Here is a 17,306-nt window from a genome sequence, read left to right as displayed (position 1 = left end):
GCGGAAATAAGGCAAACGATGTAAACAAGCCGTGGCTGAAGATGCACTCCGAAATTTACGTTGTTACAATACTAATAAAAATAATTTTGTTACTACTATAATCACGAGAGTGAAATTATTATAGGCGTAGGTGAACGAGTAAGTAGCAGAGAAAGTCCTCTTCAAGATAATTATACTTGAACATTACGATACATAGTGCACCAAAAGTAGCCGATATTCTTCTATCGACGACTGTTGAATCCTTGAATATACACGCTTATTTACACTAGTTTCCCCCTTATTTTATTTTTTTCTTCATGGAAATATATTACGACACATCATAAAAACAGTAAATGAATCCACTACTAAAATAATACTCATCAGTTTTCTCCATCATTTATTATTCTTTTCCAAATCGACCGGTGCGTTCTTTGGCAGCTTCTTGTTTATTTATCGTGACTATTTATCGTTTATTAGCTACCGTAGTTAGGCACTGCTTCTTGATGCTACCGAACGAATAAATCTAGGCATTGTGATTGGTTGAAAATTCTAGCCTCACTCGCAGGCGCCGACGGTGTATTGTTTGCTATCGACGAGCCGTGGTCTTGTTTTGCAACGACGAGCTGTGAGATACAGAAACACACTTTCGATAAGAGGGTGTCGTTGCAAGAGAGGACTTTCGTTAACAACCCGTTAACAACAAAACGTTAACGAGTTAGAGAAAGCCCCTACAGGGATGGAAATCCTAGCCATTTCTCCATCACTCGGATCGTCCTTTTTTCCGTCGCTGGCGCCGTCCTTCAGCCAATCAGGAAGCACGGCCGCTAAGAGCAATTGTAACGCCACGCTCGAGTTTTAACCTCAGAGTAAGGATGGGGGAGAGTGCGCTTTGGCTACTGCGCATGTAGTCAAGATCCCGCATATACAGCATATACATCCCACACTTCCCACAATTCTTCCCACAGGGGATTCCCGCACTACTTCCCACGATCACGTGGTAACCATGTTGACTACAAGAATCTGCTACTGCGCAACCTGAAAGCGCCCTCTACCCCAATCCTTACTCTGAGGTTTTAACTAAATTACAGATTTAAACACGGAAAGTGACGGAATAAGCGATAGAAAGAGGAACAGTGGGAATGATTCAGAAAATGATGGCTCAACGAGCGATCACTCTTTTCGTCCCTGAAAACCTATCGCTGTAGCTATCAGCGTTTCCAGTATGATACACGAGTTAGGATGGGAGTCTTTATAGGAGCGTAGATCGAAGTATAGGCTTAACTTACTTAGGAAATTCGAAGAAGATATTTTCTCAGACGACGTGAATCATATCCTTCGTTTACCATCGTACTATGGTAGCCGCGATCATGAGAATAAAATAAAAGAAATATGCAGCAAAACGGAGAGATTAAAAGTGTCATTCTTCCCTCGTACTATTAAGGATAGCAACGTTGTCTCAATTGATAGGATTAATGGCGTCGCTCGCTAGGATCACTCATTGCATATTTTTTTTCATAGTTCTAACCGTGCATGTATTTGCTCTAGGAATTACTAACCATTAGCAAGTTTTTTTATGAATAAGCATGCATATTTTGCTAGTGTGCGTAATATTTCTGTGACCGTGCGGTGTGCATGTGGCGGTCCTCTTGCATGCTGCATGTTGGTGATTTGTCACCCCCTGCCAAACACCCTAGAGGTGGCTCGCAGGGTATTATGTAGATGTAGATCATTCTGAGAGAAAGACTAAATGATTGCGTGAATGAGGCTTCAAGCAAACCCATTTGAATGTGCGGTCGGTGACAAGCCATTATTATTATTTTCATTTAGAAGCCGACGGAAGAATTCTCTATTCCAATGTTCTTGGATTAGCCAGTCAGCGAAAACGTAGCAGGCGCTTGTGCATATCAAAGAATTTGAATAATTAGACCAACTAATAGCAAATTCATGTGGCTCTGTACATCAAAGAACTTGAGGCTTCACATACATTTACCAATCAGCAGTGGATTTTCACTAACTAGATCGGGCGAAACGATTTAAGAACGTATGAAAAAACTGTTTGGGGAACACGTCAGAGGATAACGCGCACCGTAATTAGGATATCAGGAAGGGATTAAAATTTTTTTATGAGGCGTTTCCGAACGTTAAAATGGTTAGTGAGAGGATCGATGCGTTGAAAGCAGACTGGCGAAGAGTCTCACATGCATTGAAGATATTCATATGACGGAAAAGTGGGCGATGAGGAATGAGGATCAAAATTAAAAATTACATCTACATAATACCCTCCGAGCCACCACTACTGTCTGTAAAAAAAGCAATACACCCGAGTTTGAGGAGCTCTAGCGTCTAAACGAAGCAATCAATTTCAATGCAACAAAAATCATACGAAAGAGAATTTATTTCTACGTTGTATCATGTACTTTAAAAAATCTTCGACTCAATTTTTTCTCAAAAAGTACCCGCTTTTTGAGCGTAAAATCAAGTAGCCCAACTTTGAGCGCTTGGCATTCCCGTAGTTTTCGTTCCTTTGACTTGATATATAGAAGCCACGTCTATTATTGGCAGTTTGCCGAAAACAAATTCTTTATACCACTAAAATTAACGGAGTTGTTGTAAACAACGCAAACCTCTCCTAACTTCGAAACCAGTGGGTCAATTGAAAATTGATTGGTACTGTTGTCTTCTGTAGAATGTTAGTAATGCGTAAACGTGGATCATACTCGTTAAATGTTAGCATTATTTTCAATATCTTTTGATATTTATTTTTGTTTTGAGCTCTGGTTGTCGCCTTCGTCGCCTGGTTGTCGCCTGTCTGGTTGTCCCACGACGTAGCTGCCGGTATGCGCATAGAAACATCTAGATAAATAATAAGTGATTTTTACGTTATTATTGTTATTTAATGCACATTTTATATGTACTTGAATAACTGACATTCTACGGAAGGCAACAGTACCAATCAATTTTCAATCGACCCACTGGTTTCGAAGTTAGGAGAGGTTTGCGTTGTTTACAACAACTCCGTTAATTTTTAAGGTATAAACAATTTGTTTTCGACAAACTGCCAATAATTAGTGGCTTCTTTATATCAAAATTTCAAGTTAAAAGAACGAAAACTACGGGAATGCCAAGCGCTCAAAGTTGGGCTTCTTGATTTTACGCGCAAAAAACGGGTACTTTTTTGAGAAAATTAAGTACAGGAAAAACTATTGAGCGGAAGATTTTTTGAAGTACATGATACAACGTAGAAATAAATTCTCTTTCGTATGATTTTTGTTGAATTAAAATTGATTGCTTCTTTTAGACGCCAGAGCTCCTCAAACTCGGGTATCTTGCTTTTTTTTACAGACAGTAGGGTGTTTGGAAGGTGGTGATCAATCACCAGCATTCAATTGGTCTCCCACCTGCAAACCACACGGTCCAAAAAACGTTACTCATAATAAAAAATTATACTACGATATTCATGCAATGTCAAAACTTGCCAAATACTCATTAAGGTAATTTGCCAATAAAGCTAGAACACACAGAACATGTTGTTAGAAATAATAAGAAAATTTAGAAACATGCATTTATTTATTTATTTAATCCAAAAACAGCACGAGGCCAATTACAGAGGACTGGAGAAACAATTTCATAATATTAAGCAACGTAACCAACAATAACAAAAAAAATATTCAAGAGTATTTACAAATAAATAACAAAGAATAGTAAATTTCATCGGGTGGTGTGAGGAATAGGGGGAAAATTACTTTGTAGATGGTGCAAAATGGATGAGGGATGAAAAAAAGGATCAAAATCTGGAACACATTTGGAATAGGAGTTCATGGAAGAAGGAAGCCTGGGGCCGTATTCTGTATTTCGTCGGTGCCGCACCGGTCGGTTTCCATTTCAAGCCCACCGACTGGACATCAAACCGTACCGACAACGGATTCCGCACCGACGACGACACTTTCAGCGATTCTGTAAGGTCGTCGGTTTACAACCAGTCGGTACGGTTCCCCTTCCTTCCCAAACAGGGAAAATCCGAATATATCCGAAGTTTCACGTGTCTCCACCAATGAAAGAAGGGTAAAAGCAAGTGAAGACTCATTGGCACAGTTTGTTGTCATTCTCAATCTTTTTATTTGCGGAAATTACGACTTATTGCTAGATTAAGATAAACGATATTGGATAAGTTGTTAACAATGCTTATATAATGTGTGGTAGTAATGCTGTACCTACAGAATCGAAGGAAACAATATTACAACATCACAATAAAGTTAGTATGTGATGGAGATTGTTGTTGCTGGAATGAATTATTGAAACTATCCTTGGGATCGTAGTTTCTTTTTTTAAATATTGGTTCCGTATAATGCTATTTATTCATGATTTGGTAATATAGTTGTCATTATTGTCAATATAGTTGTCAGTAAGTTCCGTATAAATGTTATCAACGGAAGGTTATGCCATTGGCACCGTAGCAGACGAAAATAGCATACCATGGAACGTGAACGTAGGATTCAAATGCAAATGTAATATTAGAGGAACAAGTTAGGAAATTGTTATAAAAATATGGAGCTGGGTGCAATTAAAAGAAGTGTAATGACGAGGAAGTAAATAAATTGTGATTGGGTGAAATACATATGTATAAGTTGCGCATTCCAAGTGAGAGAAAATGATAATATTGCGGTAAACCTCATACTTATTAACAAATATCTTCTTTTATCGTCAAGGGAATCAATGGCTGACGATGAAATGAAATATAGTTGCCCGTTACAAATGAAAGAAACTGATACCGTTGTGGCAAACTTCATACTTAAATAAAAAGATCTTATTTCTATGCCGAGAGAAACGCCAAATTGATGATTGAGTGAAATAACAGTCGCCTATTCATAGTGATATAAAGTGATAACATTGCGGCAAAACTCATATTTAATCAAAAATATCTTTTTTATGTCAAAGGAGCAAATAAATGATGATAGAGATAAGTAAATAAAGCCTATTACGAGCGAGTGAAAGTGCGGTAACATAAATGAGAGAAAGTCATTATATGTTAGCAAACCTCATTTTTATTAACCATTATCTTATATTTCTGTCAAGGTAATTAATATAGATGATGACACAGTGAATTATAGAGGCGTATTCGAAGGGGCAGAAAAAGATAACATTGGAGAAAACCTCATTATTTACTCGGTGATGAGGTAAAAACAAAATAAAACGTACAATGCGCACCGGGGAATTCATGAAACCCACTAGTCGGTGGCCGTACCGACACCTCTTTGCTGTCGGTACGGCTACCGACGATCTCCCGTCCTCTCGTCGGTGCCGCACCGACCGGGTTCGTACAGAACGCACGACTTCTTACCGGGAGTCGGTGTGACGTCGCACCCGACGAATCGGTGCCGCACCGATCGGTTTGGAGTTACAGAATACGGCCCCTGAATAGAAATTACGGAATACATAAGTTAGGATGCTACCCTACTAGTTTACTAACGTATTTGTAAGACCTAACGATGCCTTTATAGTCTTATTGATCGAGGAAAATACAACATTCTAAATCTATCTGCTCTACAGTCTATCTCTTTTACTCTGTTTATGCGATTCGATCTGCCGAAGTATGTTGGCGTTCGTAAGATGAGGCTAACTTCTTTGCGAAATAAACAGCTCTTGAATTTATACAATAGGTTTAGTCTAGTTTTCAGTCTACAGTCTGACAGCGATTCCCACCCGGAAGGGATGAGGAGGAGACTGAGGGTTTGGATGGAGTGTGTACCAAGTGGACAGAGGGGGAGCTGTGTCGAGTGCGAGTGAGCGCAAACGTGCGTCTCCGCAAAGCGAACGAGTGGATTGTGGCACGCGAGGAGTCAATTCTAGGGGGTCGTGACTCCCCCCGCGAGCGACTCCCTCTTTGTGCATCACGCCTCTCCGCCGTGAGTCACAATCGTGCCGCTCATCACGAAAAATGCTCTCTTTTTCATACTGAGTTCGGTTCCTTAATTAAAATTTGCAAGAGAGATAAATAAATCGTTTTTAACCATTCAGCTGCACGAGTATTAAAGTAGTATTTGCTTATGCGGTAGTATTTGTTTCTGAATTGTCCCTAGTATTTTTAACAGCTTTTTTTTGCATGTTCTAGCTTCATAGGCAGATTTCCTTGATGAGTAGTTTGCAATTTTTTCACATGTATGAATGTGGAGGTGTAATTTGTTAGCATGCGTCACATTTTTATTTCGATGTGTGAATGTGGGAATACTCTTGCATGCTGTATGCTGGTGATTTATCAGCCCCTGCCAAACACCCTAGAAGTAGCTAGCAGGGTATAATGTAGATGAATTCTTCCACTCTGAGCGAGAAAATTTGCAAGGGAAGCCGGAGGCCATTTTTCTGCCGGGGGAGGGGGCAGAGTAGCTGAAATACCCTTGAATGAGGGTAAACTTAAAAGTAAGGTCTTCAATTTTTTTGCCGTTAAATGTTACATTCATTTACATTTTTGGTTACATTGTTGGAAAGGTCTTATCTTCAGCTATTTTTAGCGATGCAGTCACCCTGGCGCTAAATGACTTTTCTTATCCGCACGATGAACTTTTGAATCCCGTCGTCATACTTTAGCTTTCGTTCGCTTTGCGAAGATTGGAGTTGACCTCTGCTAGCACGTCGATGTCCGTCGCGAATTTCATCCCACCTTGGCATTTCTTTATGGCGAGCAACATGTGGAAATCACTGGGTTATAGAGTCAAAAAAAATCATCTCATTCCTCTTAAAAATGACGCAAAGCGTCTTCCGCTCATTTCATGTTTGGGTATCCACCTGGAAGTGAACGTTTGCGCGGTACGTAAGGAACTTGAAGCACCATTTACGAACGTTTTCAGCATCCATACATTTTAACGGTAAACTAATTAGCCAATTAGCGATAGATGTCTCCCTTTTCCCGGTAAAAAATCGTAAAACAGACATAATTTTACGCGTGGAAAGAGACGTGAGGGGAAGCTCCATGGTAACGGTTGCTATGCCAACAATGAGTGGTCGACGGTGCTTCGCGGCGGTCGAGAGTGGTAGTGGATGAACCAAGGAGCAGCGTTGGTATTGGCGGATTGCTCCAAGTGCTTCATACGGCGAAGCAACGACTCAGGAGACCTTACTTTTAAGTTTACCCCCATACAATACCCTACCCACCCTTTTTTCCAGGGTTCGCGGGAGAACTCCGCCCGATGAAGGACGGATTAGCAGATTTTCTGATGATTTGGTGAATTCATATTTTCGGCCAAATTTAAAAAAAAAATACGGTATTAATTTTTTTCTGGAATTTTCTGTTGAATGCGGTACCAAACGCCGAGGAAATCGGTTGATATTTTCCCACATCGGTTGAAAATCTATTATGAATCTCAATTCTCGTATCCAGTGACCAAAGCACATTGAGGGTATATTGGAATGACCGAAGTCGGTTGTCTATCACAAGTGACCGATGTGAGTATATACATCGCCAATCATTCTCGGCCGGAGTCGGTCTTCGCCAGTCGTTCTCGACCAACATAACCTCATCGGTCGCAAGTGATTGACGACTGAAGTCGGCGGCTTTTGATCGAGAAAAGATTTCCAGTCATTCGCCATCAAAAACGGTCGCCTGTGAATGAAATTCTCCATCGCATGCAATGCTTCTGACAATCGTGGCTTTCCCAATTACAGAATTCAGCGACTAATGATATTATACTCAGGAAATAGCATAGGAGGAATTTTATTTGAATGTACTTCACTATCATACATCGCATCAGAGTCTCTATACGTTTATCATTACTACTGCGATAAATACTTGCAATTTTCCTCTATTATAATCGTTGACCATTGCAACTATTTATTTTAATATGGAAAAATTCCACCACATCACCCTAGAACCTTCGTATTTTAATTATCACTAATTGTCAACAATCAGAAGATTGTGTTCAAGCAGCTCTCCTCTCAATTATCCTTCACCACTTTATATATATTATTATTATTGGTATTCTTTAACCGTTCTTGCCATCCACTTGTCTTTCGACACTTGTCAGCATCAGGCCATCATGTCTCATTATAATGTTATTCCGTCTTCTTATCAAGGCTTTCGTGAGGCGTCTCTTCTCTCTTGCTCTACTTGGAACTTCATCATTACTAACTCGGTCGATCCATTTGATCATTTAATTAATTCATTCTTCTGTGGCACCACCTTTCGAAGGCCTCCCCACTCTTGATTTCTCTGCAGCCTCACTTCCGAAGAGAAGCCCACTCCAAATTAAAGCTCTGATAAATTGTTTCCTTACTTCAATGCTTAAATTTCCCGCTGTAATGTAGATCTTTCTTATAACGAAATGCTCCCTTGGCTTGGGCTATTCTGCTGACAATAGGGTGGTTTCCTACATCAAAGAAAACGAAAGGCATTGTTTGCGATTCGTTACCCACCATTACTGTATTCATAATATACAAATTATTTGGTTTCAGAAATCCCAGTTTAGACGAATGGCAATGGTCAATTTTATCCTCATTTGAAAAAGGCCAGATTGGCGCCCATGCGATGCCACTTCACGTGACGTCACAGGGACCTAGTTTCTACACGAGTAGATAGGAGTTTTACATCGTCTGAGATTACCAATGCATGCATGAGGCACAGAGCTCAGGGAAACTTGTCTTAATATTCACCTATTAAAACTGCTTAAGGTCGGAAAGTTTCCTTCGATTGATAGGGTATTAATACCCCTTATTTAAGCCAACCGCTACCAGCTAGCAGGGTACTCTGCTACCTGCTAGCATCCTGCGTCGTATCAGCGCTCAAAGCCTCGCCCCAAGGTCACCTCACTTTCGGCAGCGGGAACCAGAACGACGTCACGCGGAGTTTTCCCAGCATTCATACTTAGCCGTCGCGTTTTCGCGCGCTTAAAAAGTTTCACTTTTCATTTTATCGCGAAAAATAGATATCGTCATATGAAAATCTAAAAGAGTGAGATACGTACTCCAGGAATAATAATCTTCGGATTTAGGCAATAAAAAAATAATAGGAAACCACCCTATTTATTTCTCGCCTCTCTCATTGTCAGTTATCCTGCTTCCCAAATAACAGAATAAATCCACCTCTTCCCCACCTCACCATCTTTAAATCCTCCTCTGACCGTGCTATGACAGCAATGTCAGCGGAAAATCGTAGCATGCACATTTTTCTTCGTGGATAACCGAGCCCTTTCCTTTGATTTCTTTAATGACTTTCCCGATGCAACCGGGTAACGAAGCACAGCCTTGTATCATTTCTTTCCTAATTCTTGCTTCTTCACAGCTGGGTCCTGATTTTATTACTGCTACTTGGCTTTTGTATAAACTGTGGATGATTCTCCTGTCATTGTAAATAACTCCAATTTATTTTAGGATTCCAAGCATTGTGTTCCGATCCACGTTGTCACATGCTTTCCCTAAGTCCACCAACGCCATGAACGTTGACTTATTCTTTTCCATCATCTTCTCTATGAGCAGCCAATGAGCTTCATCAATCATTGTGATTGTTATCAATACGGTGTAGAAACGAATTTATTTTTCCTTGCACATCTTAAATTAAAAACATCATAACGCGCTATAGTTGTATTAGAAAAAAGGTTTTCATAAAAAAATATGAAAAACTATGAAATGATAGACTATCGTAAAAGAGAAATTTCTGGGAACCCCACTCGGCCTCAACCGAAGCAACTCGTGAACCAGCGCCTCTCATTGGTCATACTTGTGTTTAAATGCCTATAGAATCTATAATCAATAATATCAATTGGCCGAGGTACAATATGGGTCTCATTTCGTCCAGCACACATCGCTTCCCATTAATCTGCAACTTTACTGGAAGCTTTTTTTTATCCTGTGGAGCAGTTTCTTGGGGAATGGAATTTTGTCTTTTGAGACGAGAGTTTTAACCAACAGCTTCTCCTGGCGTTCAATCGTTACTAAATAGAATTTGATTATAATCATAACAGTAACGAAATGAAGTCAGTTGACACGCTCAAGTAATGATCACAAACAACATATGAGAGGGAACACATGAATTTATTGACAATTTTTCTCCAAGCACTCGAACACAACTTGCTGAATTTTCAACTTACATCTCTCCTGCTCGATGAGTGGTAATGTTCTTATGCTGTGCGCGACTGAGTCGAAAAATAAACTCAAGCCATCTGTGTTTCGATCTTTCCGTTTCAGTGCGTCGATGGCTGCCCTCATCAAGTCCTCCTTCGACGCCCCCTCGGCCTTCCTCCTGCTCTTCTTCTTCTTCTTCTGGGTCTCAAGGCACGACGGGGAGGAATCACTCGAAGCTTCCGGAGGCAGCCTCCTCCTCAATATTATCTGCGAAGTTTGAAGAGCCCTCCTGCGGAACGGCCTCTGAGACGAGTGACTTGGGATTTCGGATTTCTCTCCCTCGGACTGAGACTGAAACAAAAGGATTGTTATTATTTCATTTGAAGACTACCATGGCTTTTTAAAATACAATAATGGATGAGGGCCCAAGTGGAGAGGAAACTTAAGTATGACCATGACATGTATGCGTGCTTAGTTATGGTGATCCATAGTAAATATTTCCACTGAGTAGAGTTCATGGTAATTCTCAAGAAAATAGGCGTCGACTTGAGGGATAGGAGACCCATTCGCATTCTGAAAACGGCTCACACAGCGGTAATAGGGTTAGTCTACGGAGAATAAGGGTGGGTGACCATTAGTTGAGATGTGAGACATGCAGTCTCCGCTGTTCAACGAATGTGCAGAGGAAATTGTGAGGGACACGCGGGAATATTTAGAAACGTGAGGTTAAGGATTTTTCTATGCCCCCGTAAGAAACGGATATTGTTCATGTAACGGAGGCCATAAATCATTTTCTTCGAAAGAAATTATCAAGTTACACGAGAACAATTGATAAGAGTGGCACCCCCACCCCTTTCTCACCAAACCGACCTTTCTCAGTCTAACTGTTTCAACACTCCCCGTTTCTAAAGGCCAGTTGCTACACGAGTCACCTATTGGATTGAAATGTTAGTCACATGAACGTAATTCCAAGATAAGAGAATGAAATTACAAAAGATATATTTCTGTTTATTAAGAAAAGTTTCTAAAGCAACGACAGCCGACAGTCATGGATCCACTGAATCGTACGATTGAAAACAAAGAAAGATGAAACAAATTAACACAAATCATCAACGTGAGGTGAGAGTTGACATTTTGAGTGGACTCCAAATCAGAATTTAATAGCTTGATTATATTAGATCATATAATGTTTTCTATACAGGATGTCCCATTTATCTTGACCACCCGAAATATCTTTTTGTCCAGATGGAAATTCAAAAATGTGTCAAGCAAATGTTCATAAGCCGTTAGGAAAAATGACTGACTCTCTAGCTCTTAGTGCAGGTACGCGGGTATTGGAGCTACTCCACTCGCTAACGTTGACGGTGAGCAAATGAAAATATAGTAAAATGCACACCATTCATAAGAAACTCGTCCACAGTCAGTGGACGAGTTTCTTATGTTTTCATAACGTTGTGTTTATGTTAATGGTCCACTCTGCTACATTTTTGAATAAGTATTTAGGAGAGGAAATGAATTGCCGAATAAAAAATATAGGGTGCCCTTTAAAAAAGACATACCTACCGCTGTTCATACCTTTGTAAATTACAAAGCTACAAGGAAGGCAATCATGCTGATTAATGTCCCCCTGACGGCTAATGAACATTTGCCTGACACATTGCTGAATTTTCATCTGGACAAATAGTTATTTCGGGTGGTCAAGATAAATGGGACACCCTGTATAGTAATTGCCTTACCTCTTCCATTACGTGATCACTGCCACCCTCTTTCATGGCTGACAGGTCGTTCACAGGGTCCATGGCATCCCCCGACCTCGTGTGGGGTCTTAAAAATGAAAGCCTGTGGAAATGGGTCCATCCGGACTCGTAAATATCTTCCTCGCCGCCTCCCAACCGCTCCGAGTTCTTTATTTTCCTCAATTCTCGGCCAAAAGTGGTCCGCAGGTTGAGTATTTTCTTCTTCACGTCTTTAACTGATAAAAAACCGATACATTTCAAACAATAAACGATAAAATTGGCCATAGACACAGTATATGTTTTTAATCACGTCACTAAATGTGGAATATTTACGGTACACAAGTTGACACATTTCTGATTTTCAAATAATTGATAAATTTTATTACGTTTCCCAGTCAACTTAAAGATTTGTTATCATTAACAAGCGAAAAAATAAGAAATCCCTTCAAAATAAAGAAACTTTTAACATCCTAGTCTTAATATTTCCCAAATAGAGCGCGGTTGAAATTATTTGTTATCCTCTACCTCACCAGTATAGCCACTATTGGTGGGTTTTTTTAACTTCATGAAAATTTAAAGTAGAAAAGCATACGTGGCCTACATTTACATCTGTTTACAGCATTTTTTATATCTTGGATGGTGAATAAGCACTTATCATTTATACTCGAGCATATCATCGTTAGCAATATCATGACTTTCTTGGACAGACGTAACTTCCTCCATGACTGTCAGCGCGGATTCCGAAAAGGTAGATCATGCGAAACTCAGCTCGCGCTCTTTCTTCACGACGTTATAAAATCTGGTGAATCAAAAAGACAATTTGACGCACTATTTCTAGATTTTAAGAAAGCTTTCGACACTGTACCTCACAACAAACTTTTATACAAATTACAGTCATGCGGATTAAACGAGACAGTTGTAAACTGGATACGCGACTTTCTCAGAGATCGTAAACAAAAAGTAGTTCTTGACGGAATTAGCTCTGATGTTATAAAAGTTACATCAGGTGTTCCACAAGGAAGCGTTATCGGCCCCCTGATGTTCATTATATACATTAATGATCTCTGCCCCCGCATTAGCAGTAAAATACGCTTATTTGCTGACGACGCTGTCATCTGTCGCGAAATTAGTGATCACTCTGACTATGAAATACTATCATCTGGCCTAAACAACGTTCATTTGTGGAGCCAAGAGTGGGGACTCGATCTTAATCTGAGCAAATGTATGGCGGTACATTTCTTGCGGAATTCGTCCAATTCTAACCATGTTTATGCAGTGGATGGTATTAACATAAAGGCAAAAGACGAAGTGAAATACCTGGGAGTTACGATAACCTCGAACCTCACGTGGGGAACACATATAAAGAATATTTGCGGCATAGCCCTGAAGAAATTAGGATTCGTCAAGCGTATTGTGGGAAGATTTTCGGATGAGAAAGTGAAAGAAAGGAGCTATTTCGCTCTCGTCCGACCGCACCTTGAATATGCAGCGAGCGTATGGGATCCGGTGCAGAAAGACTTAATCCGCGAACTGAATAAAATACAAAGGAAGGCTGCGCGTATCGTCAAAAACTGCTACGGGCGTACAGACAGCGTTACCCAGATGTTAAGCGAATTACGCTGGGAGCCATTGGAGACTCGGAGGCTGCGCGCTAGGCTTAGATTACTTGAACAATTGAGAATGGATATCTTTAAGAGCGACACAGAGAACATAATATTAGAGCCACATTATATTTCCAGGTCCGATAGAAGCGATAAATTAAGAGAGATGTTTTGCCGAACGGATAGATATGGGAATTCGTTTTTCCCCCGAACCATAAAGGACTTTAATAAACGCTAGTACCAACCTCGTTAGAGCATTTTTTTTTTTTTTTAGCTGTAAACGGCTGGTGTCCTAACACCCCCTGCCACACGCCTTTTAGGCGGCTTGCGGGGTATTATATAGATGTAGATCATAGGAGTCAGCATGAATTTGAATTGTACTTTAACTTTTCCGAATGTCAACATTACCTGTGAATTGTCTTCCTCCTAAGTTGCTCATTCCGTCCACAATAAAAGAGAACACCTTCTCCCTCTTGTCCCGTTTGAAATAATTTGGATTGCCAAGGTTCCAAAGAATGTCATTCTCTGCAAAGGAAAGAGAGAGAATTTTTAAATATTTTTTTAGAAAATTTCTTTCTCAAGAGAAGTAAAGTTGCTCTAAACTTTGCAAAATAATGAGCTCTCGCCTTTTCAGATGAATATACTACATATACAAGTCAAAGGAAAGTACTCGCGATTAATGTCGTTTTCCAACCCGTAAGTGGATACATTTATGGGTCGCGATTTAAAAAAAAATATCATTTGAAGTGGATACAGCCAGGAATTTCGAATTCGAGGAACCGCAGCCTGATCCTGAAATACAACAGAGTCAGTAGCACACCTTCGTTTGTTATTTTTCCTTGCGACCTGCAAAATATAAAGTCAACAACCTCTATATGAGTTCACTTTCTTCCCTCCAACTCATTACAGTCCGATTCTGGCTTAAAATTAGGTACCATAATTGTAATATCAATGCATCGTGAATTCCATGAAGCATTGTGAAATATGATAACTTTTTAAGGGCCGCATAGGTTGACCACCGGGACGATGAGAATCTTGGCGGTCACGGTTGAGAGGGTCACGACTAACCTAGGGTCACGATTACTCTCGGCCTCCGGCAAACGGAGCTCAGAGAAGGGCCCTCGAAGACTAGTCTCGACGTTCTCAAATGTTGAGGAAGATAATACTTTTCCCAAAGTACGTATGCATGTTTTCGGTCAGTCCTGATATTCAGCGTGGAGGTTTTCGGGGTTACAACCGCGTAGATTCATCTCTGCAGACGACAGTTTCGCCGGCATTGCAGCAGGCTTCTTCAGGTCAATGAAGTTAGCGAATATAATCATGGAGAGGTAATGAGAAGGGTCCTCCTCTGTTTTTGCATTGCATTCCATTTTATAGTATACAGACTTATTAGTGACCATTATTCGGCCGCAATGCCGGCGAAACTGTCGTCTGCAGAGATGAATCTACGCGGTAGCAACCCCGAAAACCTCCACGCTGAATATCAGGACTCCGCGAAAGCCTACAAAAGGAGTCCTGATATTGTTTATACAAAAAGTCCTCCATCAGACACCGCCGACAACATCGACAGGAAAAGATGATAGGTGTGTTAGAGAGAGCTTAATTGAGAGTGGTGTCCTACTAGTACTAGTATATAGTGCTGGCCTACTAGTAGGGGCAAGAATTATAGTCAACTGACGCAGGATGCCGGGTTCAAAACCTGGCGGGAAACTTATTGAAAGGAAACAAGAAATCCTCGTGGTGTGAGACAGTCCAGGGAGTCGTACAGTGTGTAAAAGAATTCACCCTCGTTCAGAGGAGAACTCTAGCCTCACCAAACCAAAGTGAGTACTGGTTAGTAAACGTAATGATTCGAGTTAGCAAAATCCCGATCAGTCTGAATCAGGTCAATCCATTGGTGATCGCAGCGTCACTTATATAGCAAGTAAACTGTATAAGATAATAGTAATAAACTTCACTCACCTCTGTAGAAATCAATCAGCTTCACTTCTTCCTCATGACACCACTTGAACAAGGAACCCGGAGGTGGCATCAATGCAGATTGGCCTCGTCTGTTCTGAGTTAACTCGCCAGCATCCAACTGACTATGGCGGCGAAACGATCGTTCGACCGTCGAGTCGGAGTGGGACAGGTTGGGGCTTGGTGCGGTTGTTGCGGTCGCTGGGGTAACAACCCGCCGCTCGACGCGTCGCGCGCTACAGGAGCGCCCGCAGCGGATCACTCGAGAACTACGTAGTACAGGGTAACGCCCGCTCGATTTGGTCGCGAAAGATGTCGCTGTCGACCTAATCGCTTGGAAATAATTCCTTCTCATTCGATCTGTTTGCAGTCATTATATCAACCTACGGTGGATGCAACCCGTAAAACTCAGCAACATACGGTAAAAGCCATCGGACAATTCTCGCGACAGCCAATGGGCATGATTGAGGATCAATTATTTTTTATTACCGCTGATAAATGCGGTTGAAAAATAAAGAGATCGCGTAATTTTCAGTTTTCCGATCCGTCTCCTACTTCTCGAGATGAAAATCGACACCCTTAAACCCTATCACAGATGAGTTGATGACGCGAAAAGCCCGTGCCGAGCGCGTAACCACTTCTTAAGCTGCTTTTTGGCCTTGTTTATGTGCCTCGCGTGGAGCGTTGGGGTGAACGATTCTTTCGTTCAATGAGCTAACAGCATTATGACCCGGAAATGAAATAACGCGTCCAACTAAATAAAGAGGGCGGAAACTTTAGAGATTTTAATTTCTGATCCATAATGCCAAAAGCTAATCCTAATTCTGTGCCACTGAATCTCCTAACACTTCATTATTAAGGATGAGCAAAAAAAAAACCGAGCTTATTTGTCAAATGCTGGCGGTACCATAATATGGTAATCAAAGAGTAGAGAGGGCTAAAAATAAATACTATCTCTTGAAATACGAAGTTTAAAATCCAAGTTATTAAAATATGTTGCTTTCAATGTTTGTCATTTATCACTCTCGAGGAAAATGGTATTTTTATTAATTCCCCTGTCAAAACTACTTCCTCGATTTCGTAATCCTCATCCTTTACACCGTTATTCTTTCCACGTTTATTCTGTCAATTTTTCAGAATGAAGAATAATTGAAAATACGCCGTTACAAGGAAAGAAATCCAATGTGGGAAGAGGGACAGGCTGGGATGGTAAGTTAACTTTTATACACAAACGACTCTTACTTCGTATAAATATCTTTATAGTCCTCTGAAAATATTTCAACGAGGTAATAAAAAGCAGGATTAAAAAATTCAGAATAGAAAAAATTGAGTTTTGATATCGATTAATGAAGCGCCAATCGTCCAGATTCAAAGTTTCATGAGGCATTTAATAGTATTTTTCTGTTTGAATTTTTATCCGGACAGTCTCCGCCTCATTATCTCTCTGTTGTTCAATGATCACAAAAAAGATATTTCGTGTTGGAGGAGAACATTAAAACCTCGTAACCATACCATCACCGGTAATATACCGAATATTATAATGATGTTTCCAAAGGAAAAGCTATACGTAACCACTGAAACCAGAGGGCGCAAATATGAGGAAAGTTTTTGGTGTTTTAGATGTCTACCACTTGCCACACAGAGCAATCGAGGTACTTACCAACAATCCGTTAATGCTGCCGGATTTTCTTATTATTTTAGTGGCACATCTATTAAAAATATAAATTTTCATGGAGTCTCCTTATTTAAAATTACTTACCCCCGAGTCATATTTATATTCCCCCTTATCCATTGGGAATATATTCTACGTACGCAATCGCATTAAATCATACCGAAAGTTGTTACGTAACACAAAAATGAAAAGAGAATCTAAGAAGCACGTTGTGATATCTTTTAGATATAAATTTACATCTATTGTTATCATTCATTTTTTAAAAAGATATCGCTAAACAATGAATATCATTTTATTCTAGTGTAACTGTAC

General features: G+C 40.3%; 1 protein-coding gene across 1 annotated transcript; it reads right to left on the bottom strand.

The window, feature by feature from the left end:
- Window positions 1-9,975: 9,975 nt before the first annotated feature.
- LOC124168062 lies at window positions 9,976-15,996 on the bottom strand. The gene is made up of 4 exons (XM_046546174.1): window positions 15,326-15,996; window positions 13,772-13,888; window positions 11,763-11,998; window positions 9,976-10,377 (listed from the first exon to the last, which is right to left on the bottom strand). The coding sequence occupies exons 1-4, from the start codon at window positions 15,675-15,677 to the stop codon at window positions 9,997-9,999; spliced, it is 1,086 nt and encodes a 361-aa protein (XP_046402130.1). The 5' UTR covers window positions 15,678-15,996; the 3' UTR covers window positions 9,976-9,996.
- Window positions 15,997-17,306: the final 1,310 nt, after the last annotated feature.

This window comes from Ischnura elegans, chromosome 11 (assembly GCF_921293095.1).
Source record: "Ischnura elegans chromosome 11, ioIscEleg1.1, whole genome shotgun sequence".
In the NCBI taxonomy this organism is placed as follows: Eukaryota; Metazoa; Arthropoda; class Insecta; order Odonata; family Coenagrionidae; genus Ischnura; species Ischnura elegans.
This window is presented reverse-complemented; position numbering and strand designations above follow the sequence as displayed.

Excerpts from the sequence above, each read along its gene's own strand:
- LOC124168062 (XM_046546174.1), bottom strand. The coding sequence starts at position 15,677 with ATGAGAAGGAATTATTTCCAAGCGATTAGGTCGACAGCGACATCTTTC. Across the intron at positions 13,889-15,325 it reads GCTGATTGATTTCTACAGAG|AGAATGACATTCTTTGGAAC; the intron begins GTGAGTGAAGTT and ends TTTCCTTTGCAG. Across the intron at positions 10,378-11,762 it reads GTGATCACGTAATGGAAGAG|TCTCAGTCCGAGGGAGAGAA; the intron begins GTAAGGCAATTA and ends CTTTTGTTTCAG.